Source organism: Scophthalmus maximus, chromosome 18, assembly GCF_022379125.1.
Source record: "Scophthalmus maximus strain ysfricsl-2021 chromosome 18, ASM2237912v1, whole genome shotgun sequence".
In the NCBI taxonomy this organism is placed as follows: Eukaryota; Metazoa; Chordata; class Actinopteri; order Pleuronectiformes; family Scophthalmidae; genus Scophthalmus; species Scophthalmus maximus.
Window position 1 is genome coordinate 5,092,669 of NC_061532.1, and position 12,806 is coordinate 5,105,474.

The following is a 12,806-nucleotide window of genomic DNA, read 5'->3' on the forward strand; positions in this document are numbered from 1 at the left end:
AGACAGAGGTGAGCTTTAAAAAAAGTGGAACGCTCTGTAAGAATTCGTCCAAACGTCTGATGTGGGAATCAGAGATCCCACCTGCCGTCTCTGGAGCGGTGCAGGCTGCCGTGGTAACTGCTCATCTTGGAGCGCGCGCTGCGGACCGAGCCGGCGCGGCTGGTGCTGGCGCTGGGTGGCTCGTCCAGCATGGCCAAGTGGGTGGAGGAGGCGTGGGTGGACGTGCCCTGGGTGGACGTGCCCCGCGACTTCCTCACGATGGGCGTGTTGGGGTCCCGGAGCAGCAGCTGGGCGAAGTCGGGCTCCTGGAGCACCTGTCGGCTGTCGTTGACCATCGCACTGCAGCGGGGGAGGGAGGAGGAGGAGGGGGAGATGGGCAGGGAGGGCAGGGAGAGATGCAGGAGGGTGGGGAGGGAGAGGGGGAAGGTGGCAGGGCGGTGGGAGAGGGGGAGGAGGATGGAGGAGTGGGTGGAGCAGGCGGTGGGAGAGGGGGTTAATGCTCTGAGTTCGGAGGGGCGGGGGGTGAGCGCAGAGAGGGGCCTGTGTTCACCAACAAGCCTCACACATCCACACACTGAACTGAAAACTGCGCTGCTTTTAGCAACATCTTGACTTTTACTGCACAGACCAATGACTGCACACTTTTTTACTTCAGGTGCTGCACTTTATTTTGACGGAGGAAACCGAGCGGAGAGGTGGGACAGAGTCAGACACTCTCTCTGCTCGGGGCACTTTGCTCCCCGAACGTTCAGCAACAGCTCATCTATAGATACTTCACTGAGATGTCAAGATGTCTCAGCTTTAATTTAAGTAGGTTGACGTCAGCACAGATCTGTTTGTGTTTCTCTCTTGTTGAGCTCTGCATCTCGTGTTGATGATGCAGGCCTCAGGAGGTTCATGAACTCTTCTCTTGACTGAAGGAAACATGTTGCCTACATCCTGCAGATAATACTTGACTTGTTGTGTGCCTGATGTGCGCAGACTTGCGCTCCCCGGTCCACCATCTTGCTTTCCTTTGAAAGTAGCCAACTGCTGATAGGTTTCTTTTCCAGCCGCTTTATGTTAACCTTGAATGGACTTGACACTTTTGCCTTTTGCCTCATTTAGAAGTCAGCTGTCTCAGCCCCTCTGTAGCTTCGAATCTGCCCATCATAAAACTTCTGCTTTTCTTCTATGCTACACAGTGGTGAGTGGTGACATGACTCAGAGTCATCAGAATAGTGATGTATTTTACGTTACAAACATGACAGTAACAGACGCCACGGGCCTTCAACTTGATCAAACGGCTGATAGCGCGGAGCTGACGTTACAGAAACCTCCGTCCTGACTCAGCTATCTGAGCTAATGTAGCTTATTAGCTCCAGTTGGCGTCTCCTCTGGCAGCCTCACAGTGCTGGAGGGAAACTCTGTGGAAAGCTCCGCCCTGAAGGTCGATGGGTTTGGTTACTAAGGTCAAATACGTAGGTCGTCACTTCTGGTTTCACAAACAAGCCCGGAGCTAAAACGCGAGCGCAGTCAGAACAGTGATGAACCTGAACCTGACAGATGAGATCAGCTGTTTTAGAAGCTTTGTCTGGTAATATGAAAAGTCTATTTTAAAGTCTTTTTGTTCTTCATTCTCAGTTGTACTACTATCTTTTCTTATTTAATGACAATGAAACTAAAACATCTGTCCACATGTTGTATTCATCATTTCATTGTGTTATTGTATGTTGCTATGATCTGGTCGAAGTACACGTGTCATTCTCAACAGTATCTGAGCTCAGTGCAGTTAGTTATGATTCTTTTTTTAATCTCATCGTCACTAGAGAGATGAGATGCTTTGAATTCTGCTTGAATTAAAAACTATAATACTGGGACAAAACTTGTGTAACAAACCTTGATGTTGAATGACAGTTTGTTCCTAAAATATTGAGCGTCATGAATTTAAACCGATTCCTATAAAAGCTGTGCACAGTGTGTGTACAGCCTCGCAATGTTGCAGTGTGTGTCTGTGTGAGTGTACATACTCTTTGCGCCTTTTGCCATGGAAGAAGCTGGCCCACTCAAAGCAGGTCTTCTTACTGCCCACCCAGAACACAGAGGGGATCCCTACGATCAGCATCATCAGGTACTTGATGAGGTACAAGGCCAGGTCGGGTCGACTAGTGCTCTCCACCTACAGGACGCAGAGGAAGAAGAAGAAGATGGTGGTCATGGTCGGGTGGCGGAGGTTTGTGCAGACTGGGACAGAGAAGAATACGTCAGTTTGGTCAATGTGGGAGGAAGAGTAGGTCGACAGAGGGACCGGAGGAGAGAGGGTTAGGGTTATCTTTGCTCATGTCAGAGTCAGAATCATCCATGAAATATACGCCACACTGGTGTGGTACAAACCAACCAACCCCTGACGCAGGAACACGAGAGCTAACGGTGTGAAAGCTGCACTGCAGATCAGTCGTAAACATTATGTGTGTTTGAACATTCACTCCCAGGGTTATCCTCGTCATCACAACAGATGGAGCTCCGCTGGGGCAGCCGACACACTCAGCCATTGAAGTGCCTTCACACAATGTATGCTGGGATTTGGCACTATGAAAAATAAAATTGAATTGAACTCAATATCTGATTAATTCAGGGCCTCTGTTTTTTTTATGGCTCAAAGCTTGAAAAAATGTCGTAGTTATCTCTCTTTCCCTTCTTCTGCTCGTTCAATGATATCAAATATATGACTGTGATGACATTGATATTTGTACATGTGATGTACAAGCAAAGTTACAGTGAAAAAACAATACATTTTTCAGGTAACAGCAAAATTAAGGTCACGTATTTCCATGAAGAGTTGCTAAATTGCTGCGTTCTGCCATAGCAACAACATTCAACTGGCATGCAGCGAACCACGTCTCCTCTCTCTTTCCTCCTTTCCCTCTTACACACACACACACACACACACACACACACACACACACACACACACACACACACACACACACACACACACACACACACACACACACACACACACACACACACACACACACACACACACACACACACACACACACACACACACACACACACACACACACACACACACCTCCACACCTCCACTCGTGCCGTCGCACACAGATGTAGCCATGATGGCCTCATTACGAGCGGGCCGGGCGGAAAGGCCCCAGGGCTCGGCGATGCACAGATCCGACGGTTACGGCGCGGAGTAGAGATGAGAAACTGAACGACTAACACGGCCGACAGACATCCTCATTATGTCGATGAGCAACTTGAAGCTCTGACATTAAACCCTCACGTCCAAACGGTTGGACCTTTTTTTATATGACAGACTATTGTCGGACAACAACAACAAAAAAAGAACCAAACAAGGTTTGTTCGTGTCAATCATCTGTGTGTGTGTGTGTGTGTGTGTGTGTGTGTGTGTGTGTGTGTGTGTGTGTGTGTGTGTGTGTGTGTGTGTGTGTGTGTGTGTGTGTGTGTGTGTGTGTGTGTGTGTGTGTGTGTGTGTGTGTGTGTGTGTGTGTGTGTGTGTGTGTGTGTGTGTGTGTGTGTGTGTGTGTGTGTGCGCGCGCGCGCGCGCACGCACTAAGGAGAGGAAGGGTCGTAGCATCACTCGGGATGTGCTCAGTGGTCCAAGCCTCGGGGAAAAGCTTTTAAGTTAAATATAGTCGGGCCCTTTGAGTCGGAGCTACAGTATCTATTGGTGCGTGTTGTGGAGACTTTGTGTTTGTGTGCGAATACAAACGTGTGCTTTCATGAACACAGAGGGGGTGGGGTGCTTTTACACCTGGGAGCATCAGCACAGTATTCTGTTGTGTGTGTGACAGCACAGCGCTCAGCGTTCCGATCTGCTGTGTTAACTGTGACGTGAAGCAGCCCAACCCCGACGACCCCTGTCCCCTCTCTGCAGGAGCGCCCACTGGATTACCGCGCTGCACTGCTCTCGTACACAATGTAGTGTGTACATGACAGATTAAGAGCATCTGATCTCAGCCACAACTCGGAGCTCCGGCGTCTCCCTCCACTGCTGCGACTCTGCATCATCATCACAACACGGCCGTTTCTCCACATTTCCGCAAATGTTTCTACATGTAGAATGAGTTCAACTGTGAATGTTAGCGGCAAAGGGAGCTACCGGGATTTAGACTTGACAAAACATCAAACGCAAGGAAAAACAAAAATCGACTTTGAGCACGGAGGCGGATGTGCAGAGGCGGCTGCTCGCATGGGAGGTGACACCTGGCTGAAAGGAACGGGGAACAACAGAGAGAGGGAGAGCTGTCTGAATTATTAACAGCTCTGTTAGATGAGCCGCAGTGTGTGTGTGCGCGTGCTGAAGCTGGAGGCTACTGCAGCTCTGTGAAGTAGCTCAGCTCCTGAAGACTGGAGAGTGTGTATGAGCACGTTGGTCTGTGTGTGTGTGTGTATGTGTCTCACTGTGTATCTGCTCTTCAACATCTCTGTGTGCAAACACATCTGGCAGCCATGGGCTCTCTCAAGCTGTTACCTCCTGCTCTGCTCTTCTAGCTTCTTTGCTAAAGTCCCAGTGGGGCATTTGAATGTGCAGGAACATCTGTGCAGAGTGTGATGGCTGCCACTGAGCGACAGCGTCAGTATCTTGGTAACTGTCGGCACCTCGCGTCAATCCTTTTTTGCACGCCAAAGCTAAAATAAAACATTGCTGCTGATATCAAGTGTTTCATGTGTAAATAATGAGTACGATGTGTTCGTGCGTGTGTTGCAAAAATGTGTCATAATTTTTCTAAATTCCCATCGTGATTTTAATGAGTGTGCGTAACCCCCACCAGCACGCAGACAAGCCTAGCTATTATTAGCCTGCAACAAAGAAACTATCATTAGATACAGTATATTTCACTGTTTTGTGCCCAAAGTAGATTTCATATGGAGGCGGCAACTGATATTTTGAATCATTAATCATTTAATCATTATCATTTAAGCTATCAATCAAAATTGACATTCACAAATCCCAATTTCCCTCATAGGGCTCAACAATCTGTAAAGGGATAATTAAAACATTTATGTGAAAAGAAAATGGAGATATATAAATTATATAATGATTAAATAATTGATGTTGCGATACAGTGCACCGCTCCTTTAATGCACCAGAGTCAGGGGTCTCACCTGGTATGGGCAGGGGATGTGGTAGTCTCTGCACCGCTCCTGCACCCAGGTCGTCTCCCAGACCGTCCTGTGGCTGTTCTCGTAGAGGTAGCAGGCCAGGACGATCAGCAGGGGGACCAGGTAGAGCACAGAGAAGACGCCGATGCGAATCATGAACTTGACCAGCTTCTCCTGGTTCTCCTTTTCCAGCGGGATCTCCATGCGCACGCGGTTCAGCGCTGCAATGCCCGCCAGGAGCAACGCCACGCCGACCTGTGATTCACGTGAGAGGGAACGAGGTCAAACATCAGAAATGGCCTGTTAGCAAACAAAAAAAGATCCTCTGCATGTTGAAACAGATATAAGTGTGTGTCTGCAGTGAAACCCCTCACCACTACGTCCAGCCCCAGGGGGGCCAGGAGGAACCAACGCAGCGCCGTCAGGTTGTAGAGGCCCACGAAGCAGACGCCACTGATGCTGTCGCCCTCGATCTTGTTCATGGCGAGTAGCGTGACTGTGAGGATGCCGGGGATGCCCCAGGCGCAGGCGTGGAAGAGGAGAGCCTTTTTCTCGATGGCCTCACTGCCCCACTTGGGGACAGCAGCCAGGAACCAGGTGATGGTCAGAATGACCCACCAGACACTGCCGGCCATGGTGAAGAAGTACAGCACCATGAAGAGCAGAGTGCAGGCCTGGGAGAGAAGGGAAGAAAAAAATAAAAGATGCAAGATTATTATCAGTAGGTAGGCCGCAGTAAACCAGAAAAGAATACAAAGTCAAAGACTTTGCTGACCTTATTATGGGAGCCTTGAGTCACCGTTGAAGCCCTGAACCTCCCAGGACTGGAGGCATTACAGGAAACATTGTCCTCCAGCAGGAACCCCAGGAAGAACACCAGGGACACCATCATGTAGCACACGGCGTAAAATATAATGGGGCGCTCCGGGTAGCGGAATCGAGACACGTCAATGAGAAAGGTCAGGAAGGTGAAGAGGGTGGCAGACAGGCAGACAATGGACACCACGCCGATAAAGTAGCGGGCAAATGTCAGCTCCTCCCGCGTGAAGTACATGTTGGGACAGGGGGGCGAGCAGTCGCGGACCCCCATGAAGGAGTAGCCAAGCTCGGGGTCGATCTTGAGTTCGCGCGGGCACCAGAAGCCGTAGTCCCTCTGCACGGAGATGGCGGACTCTGTGGTGTCGGAGACGGACAGGAGGTCGGCGGGACGGGGATAAGGCTCGTCGCAGTCCGGGAACCTGGGTGGAGACGGGACATGGTGACTTCAGGGAGGGGTGGCAATTTCAGCTGTTAAACCTTGAGCAACAGATTTACACAGTGTAATCGTGCCAGCATTATATTACTGATTTGCATAGATCTTTACAGGCATCTGGTGATATTATAGCATCAGTAGAAAGGAGAAGAAATTCTAACTGGAAACAGATTATCCATATTTTTAAACTTACAATATTGCTGCATTGTCGTGCAGCTGAATTCAAGTATTCTTGGTATGTTTATGTCTTTAGTGAAGATTTTCTTTACAGTTTTTGGCTGTCAAGACACCCAAAATATATCTGTTTAATGCAAAACTATAAGTTAGTATTGAACATTTTTGACCCCACTCCTTTAATTCGTCTCGTTAATGAATCTGTATTCATTATCTTATTGTCTTTTCATATCTTTAATTTGTGTATTGTTATTAGTCTGTTTTAATAACAAGCTTCTTTGGTTTGTCATTTAGTGTTTGTTTGCGTGTGTGGGTATAAATTATTGAAATATTTGTGCTGTATGTTATGCCACTTAACCTTAACCACTTACTTTTTTTTGTAGGTCATTTTTTAAAGATACATAGATATCAAAATGGATTCACTGTTTGTCTTCCTAGTTTCCTTTGCGACAACTTGTTGCTTTTGGTGCTGCAGCGCTTTGTCAGACTTGTCAACGCACTGTTGTTGTTTCTGATTTGATGGTCGACTGAATCAATTATCTTGCTGCTAAACTGGTTTTACTCTCTGAAACAGCAAAGTTTCACTCACTGTAGTTGTTCAGCTGCCAGGTCTCTTACATCTCAGCCTCACATCACACAGATTATTTCTTATCTCATTTTAACGAAGTCATAAAACACTGGTTTGAAACAAGTTTTATGTACTTTATTGCATATTACTCATACTGGTAATATCCTTCGAAGCCTCTTCTTGTCATGAAAATCGATTATTTTTTTTAAAAGGTTGCCGTTCAAATGCCATATTATTATTCCTCCTACAAAAGGAACATCTGCTCAAATGACTAATGCAGCAGGGTTGTTACTGCCAAAATAAATCTTGGAATGGGGGGGGGGGGAAGAATTATTACTGTTGTGCCAACCTGTTGCAGTCCATCTCCTCAGGCCAGCTGACACCAAACATGTCCATGAGTTTGTAGCAGTCGCTCTTGGCCTGCAGACAGAGGCGGCGACAGGGCAGAGTCATGCGGCCGTACTCTGTGCACACCGGGGCGTAGAGCGAGCAGAGGAACATCCGGAGCTCGGGGGAGCACTGCAGGTTCACCATGGGATGGAACGGCTGCAGGCAGAGATGGAGAGAGGAAGACACAGAGATGGACTTTTAGTTCACGAGTGACAAAAGTCATGCTTTTCTGACACGTGGAGGAATTCTGGAAGGTAACAGCACACTCCCAGGCCAGAGTTTGTGTCTCCAACCAAACACAGTGTGAGCCAAACGGAAGCACAAAGAGATCAGTGGAGCATGTCGCCTGACAGCTTCTGGAGATGAGTCCATAAAAACAACTCTGGCCCCTTTTGCCAATAATCCCCTCCACCCCAAAAAACTTCAGATCCCCCTTCCTCCATCTCCTCTCAGCTCCTTCCCCCACCAACACACACACACACACACACACACACACACACACACACACACACACACACACACACACACACACACACACACACACACACACACACACACACACACACACACACACACACACACACACACACACACACACACACACACACACACACACACACACACACACACACACACACACACACACGGGGGGGGGGCTACTTCTGCTGCTGACAGGGTCTTTGTGTAAGAGGGAGGACCACGCTGTGACTGACTGACACACTGTAGTAATCTCTCTCTCTCTCTCTCTCTCTCTCTCTCTCTCACACACACACACACACACAAGCCAAACTGCCTACGGAAGTATATTATTTACATGCTCACACACCCACGTACCGGCACAATAATGCTCTCACACACATAAACCGAGCCAAGAGGCGGCGTGGGGGCAGGAAGTGTCTATGGGGAACGTTGTTAATATGCAAATAGCTAGGGGAGAGTGTGTGTTTGTGTGTCTGAATGGTAGGTATAAATTTATATCCACGTATCCAGGAGTGCATGGGTACGTGTCTCTGTATGCATTAATTTGCATCTACCTCTGTGGTGTCTGTTTGTATTACTGAAAGGCCTCCAGCCGCACCCAAGTCAGTCAGACAAACGCTCCCCGCCCTCCCCCCAAAATTTAAAGACAGAGGTCTGCATGACAGACAAGGCATGAGGAGGGGGAAGGGGAAGGGACAGGGACAGGATGGGAGGGGAGGGGAGAGGAGAGGACAGGCAGGGGCAATTTGTCTCTGTCTTTGTTGGAGGGCTGGATATTAAAGAGGACAAGTCACTGTGGTTGAAACATTTAGTTCTGCTTCTTTTGATGGAAATGAAATGGAGAAATATGTGCACAACTGCCAAATGATGTTTGTTGAGTTATCTCTAAAAGAAGATTAGGACAATGTCAAGACACTTTCGGAGAGATACTGTTTGGCGCATGAGGCCATCGTGCCACATTCAGAAGCTGCTACGCTGACAGAGTCACAGGAGGAGCAGCTGGGCTGCACATCGTGGTCTACGCAAAAAAAACATATATGGCCGAGTTAACGCAGATCTGCGACTCGGTTCTTTTCTGCACCAGATGTACAAAAAATAAAAAAAAATAACAACACATCCGAGATACATACCAAGAAATCTGAAGATTGGATTGGAAAAAAAAAGAAACATGAACCTTTAATCCTACAGTTCTTGTGCAGAGCCTGAGAAATGAAACGTTTTTTAAAGCCTCTTGTTGTGTTGTGGAATGAGGCAGTAAATAATTTTACTGACACACAATGTTGGTCTGATCTTCTCAATTGCCCGTTACCTTGAGCAGATTATTGCAGTGTCACCACCACATGTCTACGACATCGGTACATGTCCTGCTCCTGACGGCGTGTTTGTCTGCCACCCACATGTGATGTCTTCATGTATAAAGGATTATAATGAGCACAAAGCAGCCGCAATCCATGCAGCAGCTTTTGGCGTCGCCCTTGTTCATATCACTTTTCTGGTGAGAGAGGACGTTCAGCTGCTGAGGCAGAGAACCGGTGATCGTGGGACAGATAGATCATTGAGAGATCAGGGGACGGGTCAGTGGTGGTGACGACGAGGATTTACGATCATAACCAGAGTATTCATATCCTCGCTAAAATGCAGAAGATCAATTTAGGTGACTTACACGCCTGTCATAACTGAGATTAATCAACTATTCGCTCATGTAATTCCCGAACAAATGGGAGTCATCACGTTTCACTGGGCACCACTGTACGATGACATAAAGACACAAGCAGCCCGAGCATGCTCTGAGCCACAATTATCTACGATTCACGTTATGTGAATGATTTATGTACTTTGAAATGGACCCATCACCGCAGATGGACACCGTTTATCACAAAGTGTACCGTTTAATGTCTTTCAATAGTGAAGGCAGCCTGCCCTGCAAAAAACCTTTGAGTCTTACACTGGCTGTCAGATGTATCCCGAAAGAACTAACAGAAAAAAATTTCCCTTTCTTTTTTGTTTTACAATTTCACAATATCAGATTTTTTTTATATTTAGAGACTGGAGACCAAAAAAACCTATCACAAACCATTTCCTCTGTAGCTAGCATTACGGAGTAGTTTCATTTTAACTCTGCTGCGAGTAAAGATTATTTTTATATTGATTAATAAATTAGTTACTTTCTTCATGTATCGATTCATTGTTTGATCCGTAGAATGTGATAAAATAGTGAAGTGACATATTCAAATGTCTGTTCATATCTGAATGTCCGTCCAAACCCAGTCGAATAGTAATATCATAAAACAATTTGGGAAAACTAGCAAGTATTCACATTTGAGAGGATTGAAACAGGTGTGGTATTTTGGCTCCAAATATTACTTAAGATTAATAACTTATTATTTTTTAAATATCCTAAAATCAACTTATAATCATGATAATAATTCATCTGTCATTTAGCAGGTGATAAAGAATTATAGTTTACAAAAACCCTATAGAGAGAGACATTATGAAAGCTTTAACTGTATGTTCTCTGGTGAGGTCGTTTTGAAGTTTAATAGAAATAAATATAGATGTGATTAGTGAAATACAAGAAAAAAACACCACAGACTGAGGAGTTGTGGTCGATATTATAAAAACATTCAAAGGGAATAATACAACTATTATAAAGACACAATTTACAATAATGGAACCTGTTTGAATAAACTACTTCTAGACTATTACATTACAGCTACAGGCACAAACTAGGGCAAAGAAACAGGGATTTGTTACAGTCTCTGGAGAAGAGACGTACAAAAGCACAGAACGCTGAAGTTCACCCCACCCAGTCAGCACCCTGAAAACACTACCACTGTAACCGATCATCCTCCCCGTCGCTCCCTGTGTGTCTCCTTGCCTGTGACACGTATTACTTCATCAGTAGTGCCCCTTCAGCGTGGGTTAACCACGCAAACATGATCTAATGGAGCTAAAGCGAGCTCGCATCTTTGCCCTTCCACTGTTTTGATCCCCGCGGGCTACTGACATGCTCCATAGAACACAAAGTTCTCCACTGTGGTGCACTACACAAACTGAGATGACATGGGAAATGGTTGAATAAATATATAGGTTACAAGAAGTGATTCTCTACCAGAGGGAGGAAAAAAGAGGAAAAAAAAAGCTCAGCTTCTCTTCATATTCATCACGTTTCTATTTTTACACTCCTCCATCATCCACCCCACTCACTACTCCTCGTACCCCTCCTCCACCCCTTCAAGCATCTCCATTCAGCCATTTTATGACAGCCAGCCCATCATGAGGGCCGGTGTGGGCAGGACAGAGCTGCTGGTGGACGGGGCATATGGTTGCTTGCTGCCTCACCCACACACTCAGCGGCCCAAACAATTCCACCCAACAACACCAACGACTTGAGGCCCCCGCGGAGGCTCCGCACTCTCCCACAGCGACTCCATGTTGAGGGCCACACTGGAAACAGCTGGTGAACCACCGGTCCAACGAGCGGCCAGGGGTTTTGTCATGGCGCTGTAGACCCCAGAGCCGGCCGTGTAAGGAGAACACGGGCCTTGGGGGTGGCGGTATGCTAATGTGATTTCAGCTTGAGCTTCGATCTCACTGCTGCAGCCATTACGTATTCATGGGAGTTTGTTCGGGGATTTTTGATCTGGAATAATATGCCGTTGCTCTGAAGGCAGCAGCCTCACACAGTCGGACATGGCCGTTAGAGAAGCAGTGGATTCTGGGACGAAGGCCAACGAGGATTTCACGTACGGGGGAGTAAATTAAGTTATAGGTGCTGATTTGTTTTTGCAATTTTTTTTTTGTGATCTTAAAAATAGGTAATGGACAGATAATGTTTTCCGTATGCCAGCATTGAAGGTGTGTTTTCTGATAGCTCAGACAGCTTGAATGTTTAAAATACTCAAAACCAAACATCTGACGAACTGACATATAGTACACGGGTACAAAATATTACGTTAGGGACAAGAGAGAAAAACTAGTTCACACAAAAGTGGAAGACAAAACGAAAGAAAATGAACAAGAACAAAGTCAAAGGCAGACCACAGACTGCCCTGAACAAGACACAATAATGTTCAAAATTGGTTCGATATGTTAAATATATATATAAAATATATATCTGATCGGATTTTTTCTATTCTAAAATTTCAGGCATACTTGTTTCTCAGCAGACATTTAATACTGAAATGAAGAAAAACACTACGGAATATCATTTTAAATGATTATTAATATGCAGTTCAATGTGGTGAACATGAATTTGATTTTGCATAATTCAGCATTTTTAATCTGTATAATCTCTGAAGAACTAGGTCACAGCCTTGACCTTAGTTTCACCTCAGTTTTCGAGATTAACCAACATGTTTTGAATCAAATGGGCGACTGTTGCGATGTTAATTATGAATACGTGCCTCGCCCAAAGAAACGCATCCGAGTGCGGCTGTGTGCATCTTCCAAATGCTACAGTAATTACTTTTTAATAAAGACGCAGAGTCAGCGGCTAAAGATGCTGTGACTGATGAATCACTGACAAAGAAGCCCAGCGCGGCCAACTGGTCTGTGTCGCTCTGTTCTCTCCTAAACACCTCCCAGTCACCTCTCTTCACTCCCCCCCCCTACTCTCCTTTCTCCTGTGCTGCCATTCCAATTCTCCAAATTTCCAAGCTCAGCGCCATGGTGACGAGTGATGCATCACCAGGGAGGAGGAGGAGGAAGGAGGAGAGCGGGGTTCGAGGAGGTCAGGGTGCGGGGCGGAGGGGACCACCTCCCGGGAGGCAAGAAAGCCTCTGCTCCCTTTGTTAACAGCACAATTGGGACTGT

At 46.5% G+C, this 12,806-nt stretch overlaps 1 protein-coding gene across 4 annotated transcripts in view; it reads right to left on the reverse strand.

Moving 5' to 3' along the window:
- Positions 1–12,806, reverse strand: part of fzd3a (frizzled class receptor 3a) — a 29,077-nt gene that overhangs the window by 9,469 nt on the left and 6,802 nt on the right. For 3 of the 4 annotated variants that reach the window (XM_035616776.2, XM_035616777.2, XM_035616778.2), the window contains exons 3-8: positions 7,471–7,667; positions 5,903–6,365; positions 5,502–5,801; positions 5,131–5,382; positions 2,010–2,158; positions 82–339 (exon numbers count right to left, since the gene is read on the reverse strand). In XM_035616776.2, coding sequence (XP_035472669.1) covers positions 82–339; positions 2,010–2,158; positions 5,131–5,382; positions 5,502–5,801; positions 5,903–6,365; positions 7,471–7,667 — 1,619 coding nt within the window. The remainder of the gene's footprint in view (positions 1–81; positions 340–2,009; positions 2,159–5,130; positions 5,383–5,501; positions 5,802–5,902; positions 6,366–7,470; positions 7,668–12,806) is intronic. The other variant, XM_035616779.2, reaches the window with a different exon arrangement.